General features: G+C 40.5%; 1 protein-coding gene across 1 annotated transcript in view; it reads left to right on the top strand.

Moving 5' to 3' along the window:
* The window catches only part of THSD7B (thrombospondin type 1 domain containing 7B), a 442,486-nt gene that overhangs the window by 409,892 nt on the left and 12,112 nt on the right, over positions 1-20,482 (top strand). The window contains exons 20-23 of the mRNA XM_087710996.1: positions 2,948-3,093; positions 4,456-4,615; positions 7,429-7,602; positions 8,144-8,239. Coding sequence (XP_087567122.1) covers positions 2,948-3,093; positions 4,456-4,615; positions 7,429-7,602; positions 8,144-8,239 — 576 coding nt within the window. The remainder of the gene's footprint in view (positions 1-2,947; positions 3,094-4,455; positions 4,616-7,428; positions 7,603-8,143; positions 8,240-20,482) is intronic.

Genomic DNA, 20,482 nt, shown 5'->3' with positions numbered 1-20,482 from the left:
ACAAGTTATAAATGGATGCTATAGAAATGATGCTGTAGAACCAGGAATGATCTGGAATATCTCTCATGCAAAGGCATTTATGTTATTGCAACAAATCCTTGAGCACTGACTTGTCGTTCTTCTGTGCATGTTGTGTATGCCTGTGCCTTCACATCAGTTTTGATTCCTGTCAGAAATAATCCCTACAGTTTTCTTAAGAGTCTCAGAAGTTAGGTTTGCCATTGCTTACTTCCTAGGGCTGGGAAAGACTAACTGGTCCAAGGGCAGCTGGCTTTATGCCTAAGGTGGGGCTAGGACCAGTGGTGGGATTCAGCCAGTTTGCACTACTTCGGGAGAACTGTTCTTTTCTGAGCAGTTTGGTAAACTGGTTGTTGAAAGAAATCATTAGGGCAGAGAACCAGTTGTTAAATTATTTGAATCCCACCACTGACTAGGACTCAACGTCTAGACATTTCTAGCCTCATGCATTAACATTATACCGCACTAGTTCTAGCGATATTCATTTGAGACATTTATGAGAAGAGGTGGGATGGGCAGAAACATTCATAGCCAGCGTTTCCCAGTGCAGTGCCTTACATCTGCTTTCACTGCTGGCCCTCAGCCCTGTGTGCATGGCTGATGAAAATTGTGTTGCTCATTAAGTGGTTTTATATAGCGAGTGGTTTTGTACAACAGAACAAATAGGTGTAAAGTCAGGATAATAAATTTGGTAGAAGAAATTCTTGAGGCAAGTGCTGATGTGAAAGAAAATAAACTCCACTTACCCAATAACAAAGTGTTAGGAAAGCCATGGTTATTAGCATGTCATCAGCTTAGGATCTGAATTGGGTTTCCCTCCATTATTGGAGGGAGGGTAAGTCAGGAGAGAAGCTAAGCAGAGCAGAACAGGCCAGAAACCAAAGGAGAAGGAAGTGGAATTGATTCCTATTCCAATTACCTCCCTACGACCTATAAGATCCCATAGATTAGGCCTCCTCCGCATTCCATCGGCCAGCCAGTGTCGGCTGGCAACCACAAGGAGGAGGGCCTTCTCAGCAGTGGCCCCGACCCTTTGGAACGAGCTCCCCGTAGAGATTCGTACCCTCTCCACCGTCCAAGCCTTCCGCACAGCCTTGAAGAACTGGCTCGCCCGTCAGGCCTGGGGATAAGGATTCCTACCCCGCCCGAATGTTGTATGCATGTTGTTCATTATTTTATTATGTGTCGTTGTCTCAATGTTGTATTTCCCCCTTCCCTGGTTTTCTGTGAGCCGCCCTGAGTCCCCTCAGGGAAAAGGGCGGCCTACAAATGCAAATAAAACCTAAATAAAACCTAAACCTAAAACCTAAACCTAAATCCTACCCTGAGAGTCAATCTAACCATTATAAGTCATATCAGTAGAGACCTGTAAAGTTAGACAAAAGAAAAGGAGGGAGGGAGGGGGAGGGATAAATGCCTCTACCAACTATCTTTATAGGGCTTCCAATGCTTAGTAGATACATAGATACAAAAAGCATGCAAAATCCCATCATTATTTTTTTAAAGTGTTCACTAAGGTATTGAAAATTATCTCTTGCCAGGAGTTTGAGGGCTATGTCTGTTAGGATCTTGTTAGATATTCACCCTATCTACAGTGGTTTCCACCCGCTGGAACAGAGGTTTAATCCTATTGGTCGAAGAGTCTGACAGCTCCCTATAAAAGGGCTACTGTCAAACTCAACCCTTGCTGGATTGTTCTCACTTGTTGTATCCAATAAAGAGCTGTTGTTACCGTTAAGCCTGTGTGTGCCTATCCATTACCCAATCTAACACTGGCAACGAAGGTGGGATTGGAAGGCAACTAGGTGAACCAAAAAGAGTGTAGCAATCCAGCAAGTACATCTAGCCCGGAGCTAAGCGTGGCATCGAGCAGCCATTTTTAAGCGGCAAACTTAAATCGCCTTTAAAGTGATAGGATATCACTTGGCTACAAAACTAAGCAACTTTTTTCAGCCTGGAGCTGCACTACATCTTTAGCCCTTGTGTTATAGCTGTAAGAGTCATGCTAGGTGTCATTAGATGTTACTAGAATGATGGGCTGATTTTTAAATATTTCTAATTTGAGAGGGGCATGTTCAGTTTAAAGGACTCTAAGCACTGACTTTGGAATATATACATTTTTTTAAAAATTTAATGATGGACTTTTTGCAATTGACAGATGCAAATTTTGTCAATGTGTTAATTTTTCTAAGTCCTGCCTGTGATTTTTTGGAATGGCACCCTTTGTGCCAATAACCACTGGAATCACCACAGCTGTTTATTCCATAATCTTTCGATTTGGCTTTTCAGATCTTGATACTTTGTGATCTTCTCCAATTCTTTGTCTTCTATTCTACTGTCCCCTGGTATTTCCTCATCCATTATTCACATTTTCTTCTTTTTAACTGCAATTATATCTGATGTATTACGAGCCTAAGCTTTTATCGGCCTGTATTCAGAAATCCCACAATATTTTTGACTACTTTTGACTGCTTATTTTTGACTACATTTTCATCTCTATGTTCTCACCAATTTTTGATTACTGGCACACGATAATTTTTATAAATATTCCAATGAATCATTTTGGTGACTGTGTTATGTTATTGTTTATTATCAGTTTGTGCAATCAGTTTGTGCATTCACTAGCTGAATATACGATCTATTGTTTCTTTTTTTCTGCTTCTTTGTACAATCTGCACTTTGAATCATTGGATGATTTTTTTCCAATTCTGACCTTGGTTGCATTAGTCCGAGTATCTCTTGTACAGCCAAATTCAAGCCTTCGGTTATTTTAGCCTTATCAGTTTTCATTTAAACAAATTAGAGAGATCGGACTGGGCGCACATCATAACCTCCTTTCCCAATGACTTATCAATATTTTAAATATGCCCAGAAAGATTAAGAAAATATTAAAATACAAGGTGTTTAATAATCATCTCTCCTCCTTTAGGTCAGATGCTTCGTACCCGATCTATAATTATGGAAGCCCAAGGAGAAGGAAGAGCTTGCCCAGCTGATCTTACTCAGTTCCGCAGCTGTGTTGCAAAACCCTGCTATAGTTGGGTTCTTGGAGAATGGTCCCCGTGCAGAGTTGAGGTACTTGAAGTTTGTAAAACATCTCCTTGACACAACAGGTAGAAAATGAACTTGATTGCAACTCACTTTTATGAGGCAATTTGATCCTTGTTTTGAAAGTTAAGGAGGTGACATTAAGTTAATATTATTGAAAATTCTAACAAAGTAGGGAAAAGTTATCATACATACAACCGAGGCAGGTGACTAATTTAATATCAAAGGTCAAAGAGCTGTACAATTCTAATAGCATTCCAGTGAATGTCATAGATGGGTTTTACATCAGCATGCCTAGATTAAAGCAAGCTTTAATTTCAGAGAACCCTGCTACCAAGGAAATTGACTTTTGCACTAAGAATACCATGTAGCCTCTTTCAATACTTCGAAAGGCCTTGAAACAGTATGGTTTGAAGCTTCAGTAGCCTGAAGTGCTGACTTTGACTTTTTTTCGTTGAAATGATTACTTTTTTTTCTAATAGTCTGAAAATGTAAACGCTGGTGTGAATTGTGAAGCATCAAACAGCTGTAGTTTTTTTCTTTCTCAGCATGGATCGCATGTATGTCCTCCCTTTTTTCACACTGCACTTGGCATGCATCTATTTGCCTTATGCATCATTCTACACTGCCCTCTTTATCTTTTAGATTATTCCACATTCAAAACATTTTGATCTGGTATCTAGCATTGGTTTTAAAGTGATTTAGATTTCCACACTCAATTATTTCAGAGTACAGAGAAGATGAGATCTGCTTAGCATTAATCACATCAGACTAATTGGGTCATATCCAGGAAGACGTGCAAAGTGAGCAAGATTTAATGTGTTATAGAGACATGTTGTTTTGAGAAACAAACCCAAAACACCTTTTCTTTTGAATCTGCATTATTGGTAGAGCAATAATGTTCTACCAATATACCCAGTGAGGCTTTAGCCCTTCTGGATACACATTAACTTCAAAAGTTTATTATTATGTGTAGTTGAAGAGCATGGGTCTCCAAAGTTGGCAACTTTAAGACTTGTGGACTTCTGACTAGGGGATTCTGGGAGTTGAAGTCCACAATTCTTAAAGTTGCCAAGTTTTGAGACCCCTGTTCAAGATTAATAAGAGCACATCTATCCTTTTCCTTGCCTCCACCAAAAGAAGAACTATTTGTTGAAGAATGGTCCTTTAGCAACATTGCAGAATACCTATCAACTGCAAGGGAACACAAAAAAGTGAAGTAGGAAAGAATACTTTTACTTTTTATTTTAACTATTCTTGCACACTTCAAGAAGCATTGCCTGATTTTCAAACACTTTGCATTGTTTCTAGGATTAAGATGTATACACAGCATACAAAGGGTAGTTATTTAGTTGTTTTGATAACCTCTATTTTTTTCCCCTCTGTTAGGGTGGACAATGTGGAGATGGAATCCAGGTACGAAACCTGCTGTGTATGGTGCATGATGGCATTTCGTCGTCAACATTTAAGCAAGTTGAGAACACCCTGTGTGAAGAGCTTCCCCCTAAAGAGAATTTGCTTCGACTTCCGTGTTCCGTCCCTTGTCCAGGTAAACTCTGAGAAGGACTGTATTTCATTATTTTGGTGATAAATAGCTATGGCCAATTGCACATGATGTTCCAAGAAAATTGGTGGTTTGACACAGACCTGCAGTTTGTTCTATACATCCTAGCTTTTTGATGGATTACTGTCCAATCTTAAAGATATCTAATCAGAATGCAATCACACAAAGGACTAGTTACATTTGTCTCCTTGATACTAACTTTTAAATCTGGCATGCTGAACTTGTGGTCCAGACGCCCCAAGAAGCCTTCTAATGTCACCCAGTTTTGACTCTGACTTTGCTGAATTCGGCTCAGGATCCATCCATGGTCAGAATCATCTTCTGGTCATCATAAGTTGAAATATCCCCATTCACTTGGACTGTAACCTTTCATGAGAGGACGGTCCCTTTTGTTTTTGCAGAATTAACCTTTTGCCTTAAGCTTACCTATAGGCTATTATAAGATCTCTCTGAATATTGTTTTAATATAGGTAATATAAATCCAGATAGAGGGTTAAAATGATTATGGAAATTTGAGAGTAGAAATAAACAGAAAGCCTTTGCAGATGGACTATGGTCCAGAGGTCAACATTCCCCTTCTCTTTTTTTAACTCATGCAATACACATTATACCAGAGAGCAATGTACTATAACATTCTTCATATTCAATTTTAAGAAAGTGCTTTGGACCATCTACAGTGCTGATGCAGTTGCATCTTTGGCAACCCAACTCCACATTTTGGAGAAATACACATCTGGTTTAAGCACCTTTTCCCCTTAACTGAAATTGTATACTGCCCTCTCTTATGTATCTGAGAAACACCCATGAACAAACCATTGTTGGCAATGAAAGCATAATGTAGTCTAGGATCCAGCCTTATCCAGGGAAACAAAATCTCCAATGTTAAAGTTTACTATTTTTTGTGCTTATGCTGATTAGCGCAAACCATGCAAAAGAGCTTTTTAAGAACTTGATTTTGAAAAGTGCAGTAGATTATATGCTAATAATTAGGTCATGGACATTCAGATGGTGAAAATTTTTAACATACTTGATATGCTTGATTTAAGCATTCCTACAGCTCAATAGCAGGGATCACATGCAACCTCCCCTTCTTTTTTAGAATCTCCCAAACGTGAAATTGTGTTGCCAACATTTGTCAGTAAACTATAACACAAAGATACACTTTGTTATTACTTTTTGAAAAAACATTGAAACTGTTTTATGCAGCCGCGCGAGCGATTGTGGGTGCACCTCGGTACACCCACGTTACACCTATCCTCCGCGAGCTGCACTGGTTACCGATTTGTCTCCGGATACGCTTCAAGGTGCTAGTCGTCACTTATAAAGCCCTTCATGGTATTGGACCTGGGTACTTGAGAGACCGCCTGCTGCCAATTACCTCCCAAAGACCCATTAGATCACACAGAGCAGGCTTCCTCCGGGTTCCGTCTACCAGCCAATGTCATCTGGCTACTACCCGGGGGAGGGCCTTCTCTGTGGCAGCTCCGGCCCTTTGGAACGAACTCCCCGCAGAGATTCGGACCCTCACCTCTCTCCAGGCCTTCTGAAAAGCTGTTAAAACCTGGCTGTGTCAGCAGGCCTGGGGTCGATGAGTTCCCTTCCCCTTTTGAATCGTGTGGCTGTTGGTTGTTTTTAAATGCCCTGTATTTTTGTAGTTTTTGTGTTTTTCCCTTTCCCTCCTTGGGTTTGTGCACCGCCCTGAGTCCCGCAGGGAATATAAATAAAGTGAAACTCAAACTCAAACTCAAACTTATTTTAACATAATTGTAAAGCAAGTTAATGAAGGACGGAAATTTTTAGCATAACTACTATAAAAACGCAGCTCCCTCCCACTCCACAGATCCATATACTACATTCTCACATAGTATCACCTCATTGTATCCTTCAGCTGCCACAAAAAAATAATTTAAAAAGGTTAGCCCTCAACATCAAAAGGTTCCCATTACTGCTGTGAAATTAAAATCAGTGTTTTCGAAGCACTTTCTAGAAGGGTGTTTTTAGGAAGGCCAGGGTCCAGAGGTAGGGAGCTTCTGGCCCTTCAAATAATGCTGAACTACAACTCCAAGCATCCCTCACAATTGACAAGCCTGGCTTTTGCTAGGAGGCCTGTCTACATCCTATACTGGATATCTCAAATAAAGCAGGAATTGGATTGGGTCAAGTAGATGAGTAGGCAGGATGGGTGGTATCAGAGGTGAGTTGCTCCCGGTTCGGCCTGAATCACGCGAACCGGTAGTAGCGGCGGCGGGAGGCTCTGCCCACCTGCCTGGACACTAGGGCTGCATGAGTATGGAAAAAATGGTAGTAGAAAAATTGGCAACCCACCCCTGGGTGGCATATAAGTTTAATAATAAATAACAACTAAACCACTTATCTACTTCTGGGGGCAATTCAGACTGTAGTGAAAGAGAAATCACAAAGTGAATATGTCTATAGTGGACACATGATTGGGCCAGGATTTTTCAAGGGGGCGGGTTGTCAGGAATTGTACATTTATTTGTGCTTTTAACTTAATTCTAGACTTATGTGTGTGAGAGAAACAGAGGCTGGCACAGGGAGAGGGAGGAAATGAAAAATTCCCACATTTGAAATACTGGAAACTGTATCACCATTTCTGAGCTCTTTTCTCACCAACATTCTGCAACATAGTCTATTGCCAAAAGGATCCCAGAACGTACAAGATTGTTCTTTGGGTTAGATAACCTGTAGGTTCTTTCTGATGTTATAATTGAACAGAGTATAGAGACGTCCATTAGTAAAGTCCACATTCCCCTCCTTTCTTCATTTTTGACTATAAGGTGACTGTCATTTATCCGAGTGGTCTGAGTGGAGCTCTTGTGAATTAACGTGCATCGATGGCAGGAGCTTTGAGAGCATGGGCCGTCAGTCTCGATCAAGAACATTTATCATTCAATCTTTCGAAAATCAAGACAGCTGCCCTGAACAAGAATTGGAGACCAGGCCTTGCTCAGGTAGGGAATACTGTAAACCACAGTTCTTATTACCTCACAGAAGAGTTTGCTTCCAAACTGTTTTGTTGTTGTCATTTCTGTAGTTTACGGTGATGTTTCCAAACCCCGTCTCCTCTTCCCCATCAAAAGACGTTGTTTAAGAAAATGTTTGAAAAGGCAAGCAGAGACTGGGAAACTGTTTATGGTCCTTAGAAAGGAGGAAAAAAACTAGGATAGACTAGACCAGTGATGGGAAACATTTTTGGCTCGCGTGCCAAAAGCAGCAGTGATGTCCAAAATATCTGTCTGCCTTGCGCAGAGTTTATTTGGTTTTTATACAGTTTTAAAAAGCAAAAGCAGAGTTAGCAACAGCATCTTATTGGTATATTTTACTTGTCAATCCCTAATACCATTCCAGCCAGAGTAGAATCTCACGTAACTCCCTGATACGGCCTGTCTCTGCTAGGCGATCTCATAGGTTAAAAGATAACCAGCTAGTGAGATCATGACAGTTTGCTGCACATGTCTTTACGTAACCTTTCCTCTCATTCCTACATTATAGGAGGAAAATGCTATAATTATGTATGGAAAACAAGTCTTTGGCAAGATAATGAACGCACAGTGTGGTGCCAGCGTTCTGATAGGCTGAATGTTACAGGTAAGTATGCTCAGCAATGTCATTATTATCATCAATATCACCATCACCTTCATCACTCTCTGTATTACCAATTTTATACTACTACTTTTTTTAAATAATAATTTTATTAAAGTTTACAAATACAAAGATAGAAAACTAATACAAACTAAAGAAAATATAAACAGTAAAGAAGAGAAACAAAAAAGTGAAAAGAGATAGAAAAATATTAAAGAAAAAAGAAGATAGAGATAGATGATAGATAGATATAGATAGAAATTTAGGGTAGGTAGGAAGAGGGGGGAGCAGGAGAGAGAGAGAGAGGGAGGGAGGGAGAGAGAGAGAGAGAGAGAGAGAGAGAGAGAGAGAGAGAGAGAGAGAGAGAGAGGGAGGGAGAGGACTCAATTCCCCCTCTAGGCAAGTCTAAACAATTTGAATAATTTAACAACCTTCTCCAGTACTTCAAATTAAAAAATAATTTCTCCTTTCCATATCTCATCTCTTATCAATAATCAAATGATTACATTTGTTCAATGTATATAAAAAGCAATATTGCAACTTCAAAATATATAAAATTCCCAGTCATTGAAATATTTTAATATTTACCACATGAGGAAATTAAGAACAGGAACTACATGTCTAAATTAAAATGCTTGGTACTAAAACAAGGAAGATCTGGATACAGAAGTAAGTTTGTAAGAGGTATGTAAATATAGTGCTGTCAGTGTCTCCTGAACAACAGGAGGAAGAGTATTCCATGTGTGGGAGCTATAGTTAGTATAATCTTCCAGGCTTCCTTTTGTAATCCTAGCCTGAGACCCAAGGACCTTCCGAAAGTGCCAACTAGTGTAGTTTTTTCTGGTTTTTTTTTTAAAGAAAATCTATGCCATTTAGAACTATTAGACCCAAGTCTAGAAAAGAGACATCAAAATCCAGTTGAGTCCAATCCTATATTGCTTATACCTAATGGACAGAACCTTGCCAAACTAAAGCTATACCCTTCTAACCTACCAAAATTATCCTGAGATATTCTAGATGTGGCTTCCCGGAATATCTTTATCCCCTGACCCATCCAGATGAGAACTATGTGGTCTCTTAATCTGGACCATTCTCTGGGAAAGCTCTCTTGCGATAGCTCTCCCCATCTGCTCCTCCAGGAGCACATTCCATCGCATGAATAGGAAAACATTACCTGGAATTATCCAGGTATGCCGCCATTTTGGTCTCAGTTTGTTGTGTTTTAAGAGCTGGGCTGTAAAAATCTGGATGATCATTATAGAGCAGGAAAGAGATAAGAAAAACTGTAAATGCTGCCATCCAATCTTCCCTCTAATGTATGACATGCTGTGTGCAGGAAAAAAATTGTTCTGTGCAGCTTTTCCCGAAAGATTTACAAATCTGTGCGCCTCAATAGAAGTAAATTGCAAATACAGGGGGAAACATCATGTTCAAATTCTTTAAGAATGAAAACTAGAAAGTATAATAGTATGACATACAATATACAAGCCTGCATATTATAATATAAACTCATTAGTTGCTGAAAATTGATACTTGCAATTGTTATTTTGTAAGCATTTAAAATTGTTTATTTTTTCCCCTTTTTTGAATTTGGTACTGCAATGAAAGAAAAAAGAAAGGCCTTATACATAGGAATTAATTCAGAAAGCATTTGAATAGCCCTTTCTCTTTCATTTATTTCCCATTCTTTCCCTCTTCTGAACTTATTTAAATTTCAATTATTAATTTTAATTGAATTAATTTGTTTTTATAGGATCAGCAATGAGCGTGGACCTTGGGTGGCCGAAACTCATTAATTTTTTTAATCTTTTAAAAGAAGGAGGCTGGCCAAAGAGGTTTTTAGAAAGCCTCTTCTCACTATAGAGGAGGAGGAGGCAATAGTTTAGCAAGTCCTGGCTTAATACCTGGTTGCCATAAGGGTCTTGAAAAGTGGTGGGTTTCGGCAGCCACTACTGCCAGTTCGGTCATGGAGGCACCGTATGTATGCATGTTGCTGTGTGCATGTTGCTATGCGCACGTGTGCATGTTGCTCTGCACAGAAGCCAAAAATAAGGTGCCACCAGGAGAACCAGTTTGGAGGCGTGGCAGGCCTGGGTTGCTATCAGTTCCAGCAACCCATGCAGCCAAGTTACTACCGTTTCAGCCAAACTGGTAGGAACCCACCACTGGTCTTATTGACCCTAACAGTGGTTGTGGGTAGGAGAGCTGACATATTTGACTCTGTATGAAATAATAGACAGAATTGGTACATAGTTTGGGGGTGGGGGGGTGTTCTCCTGAACTTAAAGCCCTACATGGCATCGGACCTGGGTACCTGAGAGACCACCTCCTGCCAATTACCTCCCATAGACCGATCAGATCGCACAGACTAGGCCTCCTCCGGATTCCATCTGCCAGCCAATGCCGGCTGGCGACTCCCCGGGAGAGAGCCTTCTCTGTTGCAGCTCCAGCACTCTGGAACGAGCTCCCTGTGGAGATCCGGACCCTTACTACTCTCCCTGCCTTCCGCAAAGCCACTAAGATCTGGCTGCTCCGGCAGGCTGGGGGGCTGTTGAAATAGCCAGCCCCACTGTAACTGTGAATGTTGTGTATTTTAAACTGTTGTTTGTCTGTCTGTCTATTTATCCCCTTCCTTTGTTTATTGTAAGCCGCCCGGAGTCCTTCGGGCGGCATACAAGACCAATAAATAAATAAATAAATAAATAATAAACAAACAAACAAACAAACAAACAAACAAACAAACTTGCAGCTTATGTAGCCAAATCAACCTTTGTTCAAATTCGTCTTGTATCCCAATTGTACCCATTCCAGGTCTTCCTCATAGTCACACATGGCTTAGCCTCTTCCTGCTTGGGTCACTACAATGTGGTCTACATGAAGACCATCAAGAAACTACAACTGGTACAGAAGGCAACAGCAATTGGACTTCTGCATGTCCCATGCTTTGACCATCTTATACTACTGTTGCATTGGGCCCCAGATGCTTTCATGGTGCAATTCAAAATGCTAAAGATGATAATCTTTAAAGGCCAGCACAGGATCAAGTTATGGCTACCTCTCCCCAGATGTATCTACCTGTCCCACTAGATCAGATAGGGTGATTATACCACAGGTCCTTTTCCTTACATTCTGTCTGTTATCTGATGAGACATCAGAAGTGTTTTTCTCTATTGCCACCCTAGCCCTTTGGAACAGCTGATATTCAAGGGTCCTCTATTCTTTGGGCCTTTCAAAAGGCAATGAAGACTTATCTTTTCTCCCAAGTACTGTGCTAAGATATGATTCAGTTGGGGTCAATTGTATGGCTACTCTAACACCTTGTGGGAAAGGTTTTTATCTTGTTTTTATTAGTTGTTGTGAGCTGGTTGGATCACTCTGTGAGATAGCAGCCATAAAACATTTTTTAAATGAATAAATAAACTTTTCTATTCTTCTGCGCTTTATTGAGGCCCAAGACCAATTATAGATCCAATCAAGTTTCAATCTATATTTTTGTTTAAAAAATGAGAATTGATATTTTCTAGGAATTTCTGTGGCTTCAAAGCCAGCATCTTTTCAAGCATTTGCTTCACAAGTGAATATTGGTAGCTCACTGCTAATTCATATAAATACTTGGCAGATGGCTTTATGTTTACATAACATTTTCCTTTGTTTTAAAGTAATCATTATCATCATTTTAGCTATTGTCTATCTACTGCAGAATGAAGGACTCTTCCGTATGTTTCCAATCAATGTGGACCTGAGCTTTCTTCTGCCAATTGGGCCCATGATAATTGCCGATGATGTCAACCCATCTTGTTTTAGGTCTGTTTCGTGGATGCTTTTTATCAAGTGGGATCCTTTCTAGGACTGCCTTGGTCCACCTGCCATTAGTTCTTCTTGCTATGTGACCAGCGCATTTCCATTTCAATTCTTTTGCTCTCTTGATGATATTGTATAGTTTCGTTTGTTCTCTTAATCCCTGTGCAGGTCTTTCTATCTTGACTTGTAATTTCTATGGCTCTTTGCACCACTCATAGATTTTGTATCAATTATGAGGTTAATGTCCATGTTTCCCCGGAACATGTTAGACCAGGTAACACACACTGATCGAACACTTTTCTGTTCAAGAATAGGGAGAGGTTGTTCCTGAAAATTATGCTTAGCTTGCCGAATGCCTGCCAACCACATTTAACATGCTGTTCAATTTCATTTATTGTATCACCTTCCTTCTATTGAGATCCATTAACCAAGGTATATGTAGTGGTCTACTACGTCTAGTTCTTCTCCAGATATAATTTCTTCTCTCTCTCTCTCTTTGGTGAATTTATTAAACACAACCCAGCTCATTTTCAGGGTTATTTTTAAGCCACATAGTTTTCTTGTTTTTGCAGCTCTTGTATGTGTTTTTGTAGCTCTTGTGGGTCTTGTGAGAAGAGAACAACATCATCTGCAAATCTTAAGTAATTTAAATAGACATTATTATTATTATACAATTGTATCACAGCGGCCAGTTGTTTCGCCGGATTTGGCATTGGTTACTAGTCGGACCCCACCCAGCGGCCTAGGACGTCGTAACGTATTTTCGTAATATGCGTGCAGATCCAAGCAGTGCGGCTTTTTGCATTTGACTGATGGTGATTTTGTCAATTTTTAACTGTTTTAAATGTAATTCCAGTGCTTTTGGAATAGTACCCAGTGTGCCAATTACGACTGGAATTACCACTGCTGGTTTGTGCCATAGTCGTTGAATTTCAATTTTTAAGTCCTGGTATTTTGCGATTTTTTCATGTTCCTTCTCAGCGACCCTGCTATCACCTGGAATTGCGATGTCTATGATTGTGACCTTATTTTTCTCAACCAATGTGATGTCTGGTGTATTATGCGCCAGTATTTTGTCTGTTTGTATGCAAAAATCCCACAAGATCTTGACCATCTGATTTTCGGTGACTTTTTCAGGCGGATGTTCCCACCAGTTTGTTGCTGTTTTAATATTATAATTTTTGCACAAATTCCAATGGATCATTTGTGCTACTGAATTGTGCTGCAATTTATAATCAGTCTGCGCAATTTTTTTACAGCAGCTCAGTATGTGATCAACAGTTTCATCAGCTTCCTTGCAAAGTCTGCATTTGGCATCATCAGAGGATTTTTCGATTTTGGACTTAATGGCATTTGTGCAGATAGCTTGTTCTTGCGCAGCCAGGATTAGTGACTCTGTTTCTTTCTTTAATGTACCTGTTGTTAACCATAACCAAGTTTGTTCACTGTCCACTTTATCTTGTATTTTTTCCAGAAATTGGCCATGCAGTGCTTTGTTCTGCCAACTCTCCATTCTTGATTTTATCACATGTTTTCTGTATTCTTGTTTCGTCTGTTGGGCCTTCAGTAGATTTTTGTTCTTTACTTCGATTAATAGATGTTCTTGACTTTCTTTTAAATAATCAGCCAGTGCATGTTTTTCTTCTTCAACTGTTTGCTTCACTTGTAATAATCCTCTGCCACCTGATTTTCGGGGCAGGTACAGTCTATCAGTATCACCATGTGGATGTAAACTGTAGTGCATTGTCATTAGTTTCCTGGTTTTTCGGTCCAAAATGTCCAAATCAGCTTGTGTCCAGTTAACTATACCAGCTGTGTATCTTATAACTGGTATTGCCCAGGTATTTATGGACTTGATTGTATTTCCACCATTCAATTTAGATTTCAAAATTTTCCTAACTCTGTTGGAGTACTCTCGCCTGACAATAGTTTTTACTTCTCCATGCTTGATGTTATCCAACTGCAGAATGCCTAAGTATTTGTAGGCTTCATTTTCGTTGCATTTAATTAGTTGGCCATTGGGCATTTCAATTCCCTCACATGCAGTGATTTTGCCTCTTTTTATGGATACAGTGGCGCATTTTTCCATGCCAAACTGCATTGAAATATCGGTGCTGAATACTCGGACTGTGTTTGTCAATGATTGGATTTCTATTTCTGACTTTCCATAGAGTTTCAAATCATCCATATATAGTAAATGCGAAATTTTTTCAGCTTCTTTGGCTGTTTGGTAGCTTAATTTCATTTTTTTTTTAAGATTACTGATAGTGGGATCATTGCGATGATGAAGAGAAGAGGTGAAAATGAATCACCCTGGAAAATTCCTCGCTTGATATTAACCATTCCGTAGATCTCATTCCCTACTGCCAACTCAGTTCTCCATTGTTTCATCGCCTTTTCAGTAAAGGATGTAATATTTTTGCTAATGCCAGTTGTTTCTAAGCATTTTATGATCCAACTATGTGGCAGTGAGTCAAATGCCTTTTTGTAATCAATCCAGACCATATTCAAGTTCGTTTTTCTGTTCTTACAATTTTCTAATATCATTTTATCAATTAGGAGCTGATCTTTTGTGCCCCTGCTCCTTCTTTTGTTGCCTTTTTGCTCTACTGGCAAGATGTTGTTTGTTTCCAAATAATCCATCATGTTATCTGCAATAATGCCTGTGAGTAATTTGAAGGTTGTTGGCAAGCATATTATTGGTCTGTAGTTTTCAGGTGTTGTTCCTTTAGTTGCATCTTTCTGACACAAGTATGTTTTTCCAGTTGTCAACCATTCATCAATTTGGCCCTTTTGTAAAATTTCATTCAGTTGCCTGGCCAATATTGCATGTAAACTGGTCAGATATTTGAGCCAGAAACCATGTAATTGGTCCTTTCCAGGTGATGTCCAATTCTTTACTTTTTTACTCGATTTTTGACCATCTCAGTTGTTATTTCTAATACTTGCATTTGTTTGTTGCCAATGCTTTTCTCAAAGTAATGTATCCACTTTGCTTCCTTATTGTAGTCCTTTGCATTTTCCCACAATTTTTTCCAGAATTCAACTGTGGCCTGCTTTTCTGGTTGCCGAGGGAGGGTCTTGCTCAGACTTTCTGGAATGAGTTCCAGCTTGTCACCCCTGATGAAGTGGACAATGCCATGGGAGCAATGATTGCCTCCACCTGTTTACTGGATCTGTGTCCCTCCTGGCTGGTCTCAACCAGCAGGGAGGTGACACGAGGCTGGCTCCAGAGAATTACGAACGCCTCCTTGATGGAGGGATCCTTTCCACGTCCTCTTAAGGAGGCGGTGGTGAGACCCCTCCTCAAGAAGCCTTCTCTGGACCCAGCTATTTTTAAAAACTATCATCCAGTCTCCAACCTCCCTTTTTTAGGGAAGGTTGTTGAGAAGGTGGTGGCCCTCCAACTCTGACGGACCTTGGATGAAGCAGGTTATCTAGACCCTTTTCAGTCTGGTTTTAGGCCTGGTTACTCCACCAAAACCGCTTTGGTCGCACTGACCGATGATCTCTGGCGGGCCAGGGACAGAGGCCATTCCTCTGTCCTTGTGCTCCTTGACCTCTCAGTGGCCTTCGATACCATCGACCATGATATCCTTCTGCGACGGCTGGAAGAGGTGGGAGTGGGAAGCACCGTTTTGTGGTGGTTCTCCTCTTACCTCTCCGACAGGTCGCAGTCGGTGTTGGTCGGAGGACAGAGGTCAACTCCTAGGCCCCTCAATTATGGGGTGCCGCAGAGGTCGGTTCTGTCCCCCCCTCCTATTTAACATCTACATGAAGCCACTGGGAGAGATCATCCGCTGGCACGGGATTAAATACCACCAGTATGCAGACGATACCCAGCTGTATCTGTCTGCCCCGTGCCAACTCAGTGAAGCGGTGGAAGTGATGTGCCAGTGCCTGGAAGCTGTTAGGGTCTGGATGGGAATGAACAAACTCGCACTCAATCCTGACAAGACCAAATGGCTGTGGATGTTGCCCCCTAAGGACAGTCCATATAGTCCGTCCTTAATCCTGGGGGGAGAAAACTTGCCCCCCTCAGAGAGGGTTCGCAATTTGGGGGTCCTCCTGGACCCGCAGCTGACCTTGGAACACCATCTGTCGGCTGTGACCAGATCACACAGGATGGGCCTTCTCCCGGTGTCTTCAGCAGGACAATGCCGGCTGGCAGCACCTAGGAGTAGGGCCTTCTCTGTTGCCGCTCCGGCCATATGGAATGAGCTGCCCCCAGAGATCCAGGTTATCTCCACTCTCATGGCCTTTCGCAAAGCCATTAAAACTTGGCTTTTCCGGCAGGCCTTCTGATTGGTGTTTGTTGTGTTCTTTTTTAACTTTGTGTGTCCTACTGTTTTTAAGTCTTTTTAATTTCTTTTTATTCTGTAAGCCACCCGGAGTCCTTCGGGATTGGGCGGCATAGAAACCTAATCAATTCAATTCAATTCAATGTCTGGAAGAACTCAGACACATTCCCCTAACCTGAAATATTCCTCTTCCATTTGCCCAAGAGATTTTATCTTTTCTTTCTTTAAGAAAGATATTAGTTTTATTACTTTCCTCAGGGATTTTATTAATATCACTGTTTTCTTTAGGGATGTTTAAAATGACAGACAGTGTGGTGATATTTTTCTTTCATTTTTGTTCATTTTAGATGCTCTGCTGTATTGTTTTTATAGTACCAGTGTGATTTTCTTTCTAGTTACCTTATAAATTCAAGTTAAATGAAGGAGGAATATAAATACTTTAAATAAACTTAAAGAGTTCAGCTGAAAGCTGCAAACAGGAATATATGCACATAATCATCAGGGCACACAGAGCAATCAACCTGTGCAATGAAAAATAGTGTGTGGCGCATGCAGAGAGCAAATACATGGCCAAAGGTTTCCTTCAAAGCAAATGGCTCCAGCTGACTTCGCTTCATTGTGCTAGCATGACTCTTCATTACATAAATATATGTGCCCATTTCAATTAATACTGGCAACACAATTAAAGAAACTTGTGAATAGGAATGACTGTGAAGACCAGGATGAGAACTCACAGAGAGAAACAGGAATTTGACTCGCTATTTCAGTGTGGTTTTTACCACTGATCCTCTCAGGTGTAAGTCTCCAGGAGTGGTGGATGGATAACTAATGAAGTCATATAAAGCTGGATCATTCACCAAAAGCACATGGAAATGCTGGTAGACTCATTTGTTCACATGCTTCTATGATTTGTTGTCTTCAAATGTATAAACAGGTGCTGCACTATGTGCAGTTCCCTTTGATTGGTTTTTTTGAAGTTGATGTTTTAAAGACTGATATGGTGGTTCTTCTGATTATTAATAGGAACCAGGGTCTCTCTTGAGTTGGAGTGAATATTTATCTCAAAAAGTAGAGCTTTGTTTATTGAAAAATGTAGCTTTGACAAAGCACATTTTTTTTCCCTATGAAATGCTCCTCTCTGTCTCAGAGGAACAAAAAAAAATCATTTGTATACTAAGAATCGCACAGTAACTACATTGCTCATTAGAGAGGGCAATACAGTAATCTGAAAGAGCAAAGGAGGAGTGTTCAAATATCTAGTCTGTAAGTGAGTAGAGCCTGGCACAGCTGAGGAGAAGAGAATTTATTTATGGAATTTTAATGAGAGACTGTTGTATATTTGGAGGACTCTGTTTGCAATTTTTCAGCAAGAGAATTGTGGAAAAAAATCACATCATTTAGTTTATTTCTCCATTATAGTGTTATAAATTTAATAGGAATGAAAATTAAGCCACCAAAAGCCATACTGTAATATAAATACCTTGTCCATGATCTTTTCAGTAAGAATGGACAAGGTTTCAAGGAGTGAGTGAGAGAGAGAGACAGAGAGAAATGGAGGTAGAGAGAGAAGAAAAAATAAAGGTAGACATAGGGAATTATTGTGGCCCGGCAAGAGCTGTTGGAGCTGCCGACAGACTCTGATAGCAAGGGACCCTATGAGTCGGCTCTGGAAGATGTGGAGGACCCTGGGCAGGATTCAGACTCCGAGCAGAGACCAGAGAGGCTGGTTGGCCAACAGGAGGCGCTTGAGGCCTGAAGCAGCAGTGAAAGTCAAAGGGAGTTTGTCCCTGATGTCAGGCACTGGAGCAGTGGGGAGGAGCAAAGGGAGTTGGTCCCTGACGCCAGGCAGAGAAGGGCGGAGAAGCGAAGGCAGCAATTATGGAGACAGACTTATAGGAGATAATCAGGCCCAGGTGGTTGTGATTTGGCTCCTCCCAAGAGAGTATATAAGAAGAGACTTTGGGAGGAGACCTTTTGTAGGACACAACTGTTATACTAAGCTGGAGAAGCTCTTGTGTGTATCTCTTATCTGTGGGAGTCTGAGTTGCTGCCAAAGTCTTGTCTGTGAGTAATGACTGTGAATGAAGTGTGGTTTACAGTAAGCTTGTGTCGGCATGACTCACCGGATGGGGGGAGGGGTCAGAACAGGGAATTTAGAGGAATGGCATGATTCCATGCTTAAGAATGAAGCTGGGGCAATCACTTTCCTACTGAAGCAGTCCATCCTGATGAAATTAAATATTTATTTAGCTTCCTCTTTTGATGGTATGGGTGACATTTTTTTTCATTACTCCTCTAAATAATATGCTAAGGCTGGGGAAAAGGTAATGCAATATTACTGTCAACATTGCTTTATACCAGTCAACTATTGATGTGATTTTGCACTAAATATTTGTACTGAAATTTCTGGAATGGTTGAAAAGAGAATATTTTTGTAGAGAGCTTTAGAACAGGCCAAACATTATTATTCAATATTTAATTTTAGGTCAACCAACAGGAAGGTATGTTACATCTTCTAAAAGGACATGTTATACAATCTTCATAGTCTTTAAATCTGTTTGACCTAATTTCCAGAGTCCCCATTGATACATATTTAGTAATACTTATAGTCATATGATAATACATATGTATAGAAGTCATATGATAATATAGGTGGGTTAAATGTAACCAGTAGAAACAATGTTATGGGCTGTCTCCACCAAGGAGAAGTAAGTATATATGTTGCTTAAATGTCTCTCAATTGAGATCATCATCCCCACAGGTTGACCAAAATCTGTTACCTATTATGCTGTCTGAAAACGATACAGGTGTTTTATCACTGCTCTTCATGGAATTGAGAAAAGCCTTAGAAGTACATTAGATAACTTGTGATCCATTGTATAATCTTTTCTGAGATATTTCCTTACCAAATATTCATGCACCCACACAGACCTCCATTGCACCCCCATGCAACCTCCCCCCACCCCCCGATGGTACCACTTGCACACCTCCATGCACTTACATATCCTCCCATATGGAGAGGGCATGTAAGAGTGCAGGACTGGTGGGAAAGGAGCCCAGAGATGCATATAGATATTGCCTTGTGATGCTGAAAACCACTTAGGTGACAAATGGGAGTTTAATTGAACAAGTAAATGTTTGGATAGTACCTTTAAAGATACAACAGTTTGGAAAGCTCAGGTCAAATAGAGTATTTTGAGTATTTTTTGAGTATTTTATTAAGATTTATAGGCCGCCCTTTTCCCTGAGGGGACTCAGGGCGGCTTACAATCATTAGAGAGGGGGTGCAATTCAAAATAAACAATATGTGAACAAAATAAAGTAATAAAAACACAACTTGCATTCAACATTCAACACTCGGGTGGGGCAAATTAAAGACTTATCCCCAGGCCTGTTGGGAGAGCCAGGTCTTGAGGGCTGCGCGGAAGGCCTGGACGGTGGTGAGGGTGCGTATCTCGACGGGGAGATCGTTCCACAGGGTCGGAGCTGCAACAGAAAAGGCTCTCCTCCGTGTAGTCGCCAGTCGACATTGACTGGCGGATGGGATTCGGAGGAGGCCCAGTCTGTGCGATCTTATCGGTCGGAGGGAGGTAATCGGCAGAAGGCGGTCTCTCAAGTACTCAGATCCACTACCATGAAGGGCTTTAAAGATGGTCAACAGCACCCTGAAGCGCACCCGGAGATCAACAGGTAGCCAGTGCAGCTCGCTAAAAACTGCTAAAAACACTCAAAAATTAAGTTCCAATTAGATTTTTTGGGGGGGGGGGTTAGCTTAAAAGTTATTTCAAATCCAGAGGCCGTAAAGATTTTTGAAGGGGGAAAAAGGGACTTCAGTTGTTGAATGGGACACAAATTCTCTACATATTCATGGAAATTTTGCAGTCATGGCACTAGTCCAGTCTAAATTTTTGTGATCTGTTTAATGTGCATTTAGTAGAAGGCATTAGGCTTAGAATTGGAGTTTATAGCAGCTGAGCCTCATTTGGATATGCATTTTTAACCAACATCTAATGTTATATTTATTTCAACCAGCACACACTGTGCTGATCTTATAATAAAACTGTCACCTCTCTTATCTGTTCTTCTCCTGATACCAATAATATCTTAGACTTAGGAAAACTGCATATTATATTATGTCTTCAGTTCA

The sequence above is a fragment of the Thamnophis sirtalis genome, unplaced genomic scaffold, assembly GCF_051295495.1.
Source record: "Thamnophis sirtalis isolate CommonGarterSnake01/CBP01778 unplaced genomic scaffold, rThaSir2_p1.2 scaffold_1, whole genome shotgun sequence".
Taxonomy (NCBI): Eukaryota; Metazoa; Chordata; class Lepidosauria; order Squamata; family Natricidae; genus Thamnophis; species Thamnophis sirtalis.
Note: the sequence above shows the minus strand (reverse complement) of the source record. Positions and strands in the feature narration are given on the sequence as shown.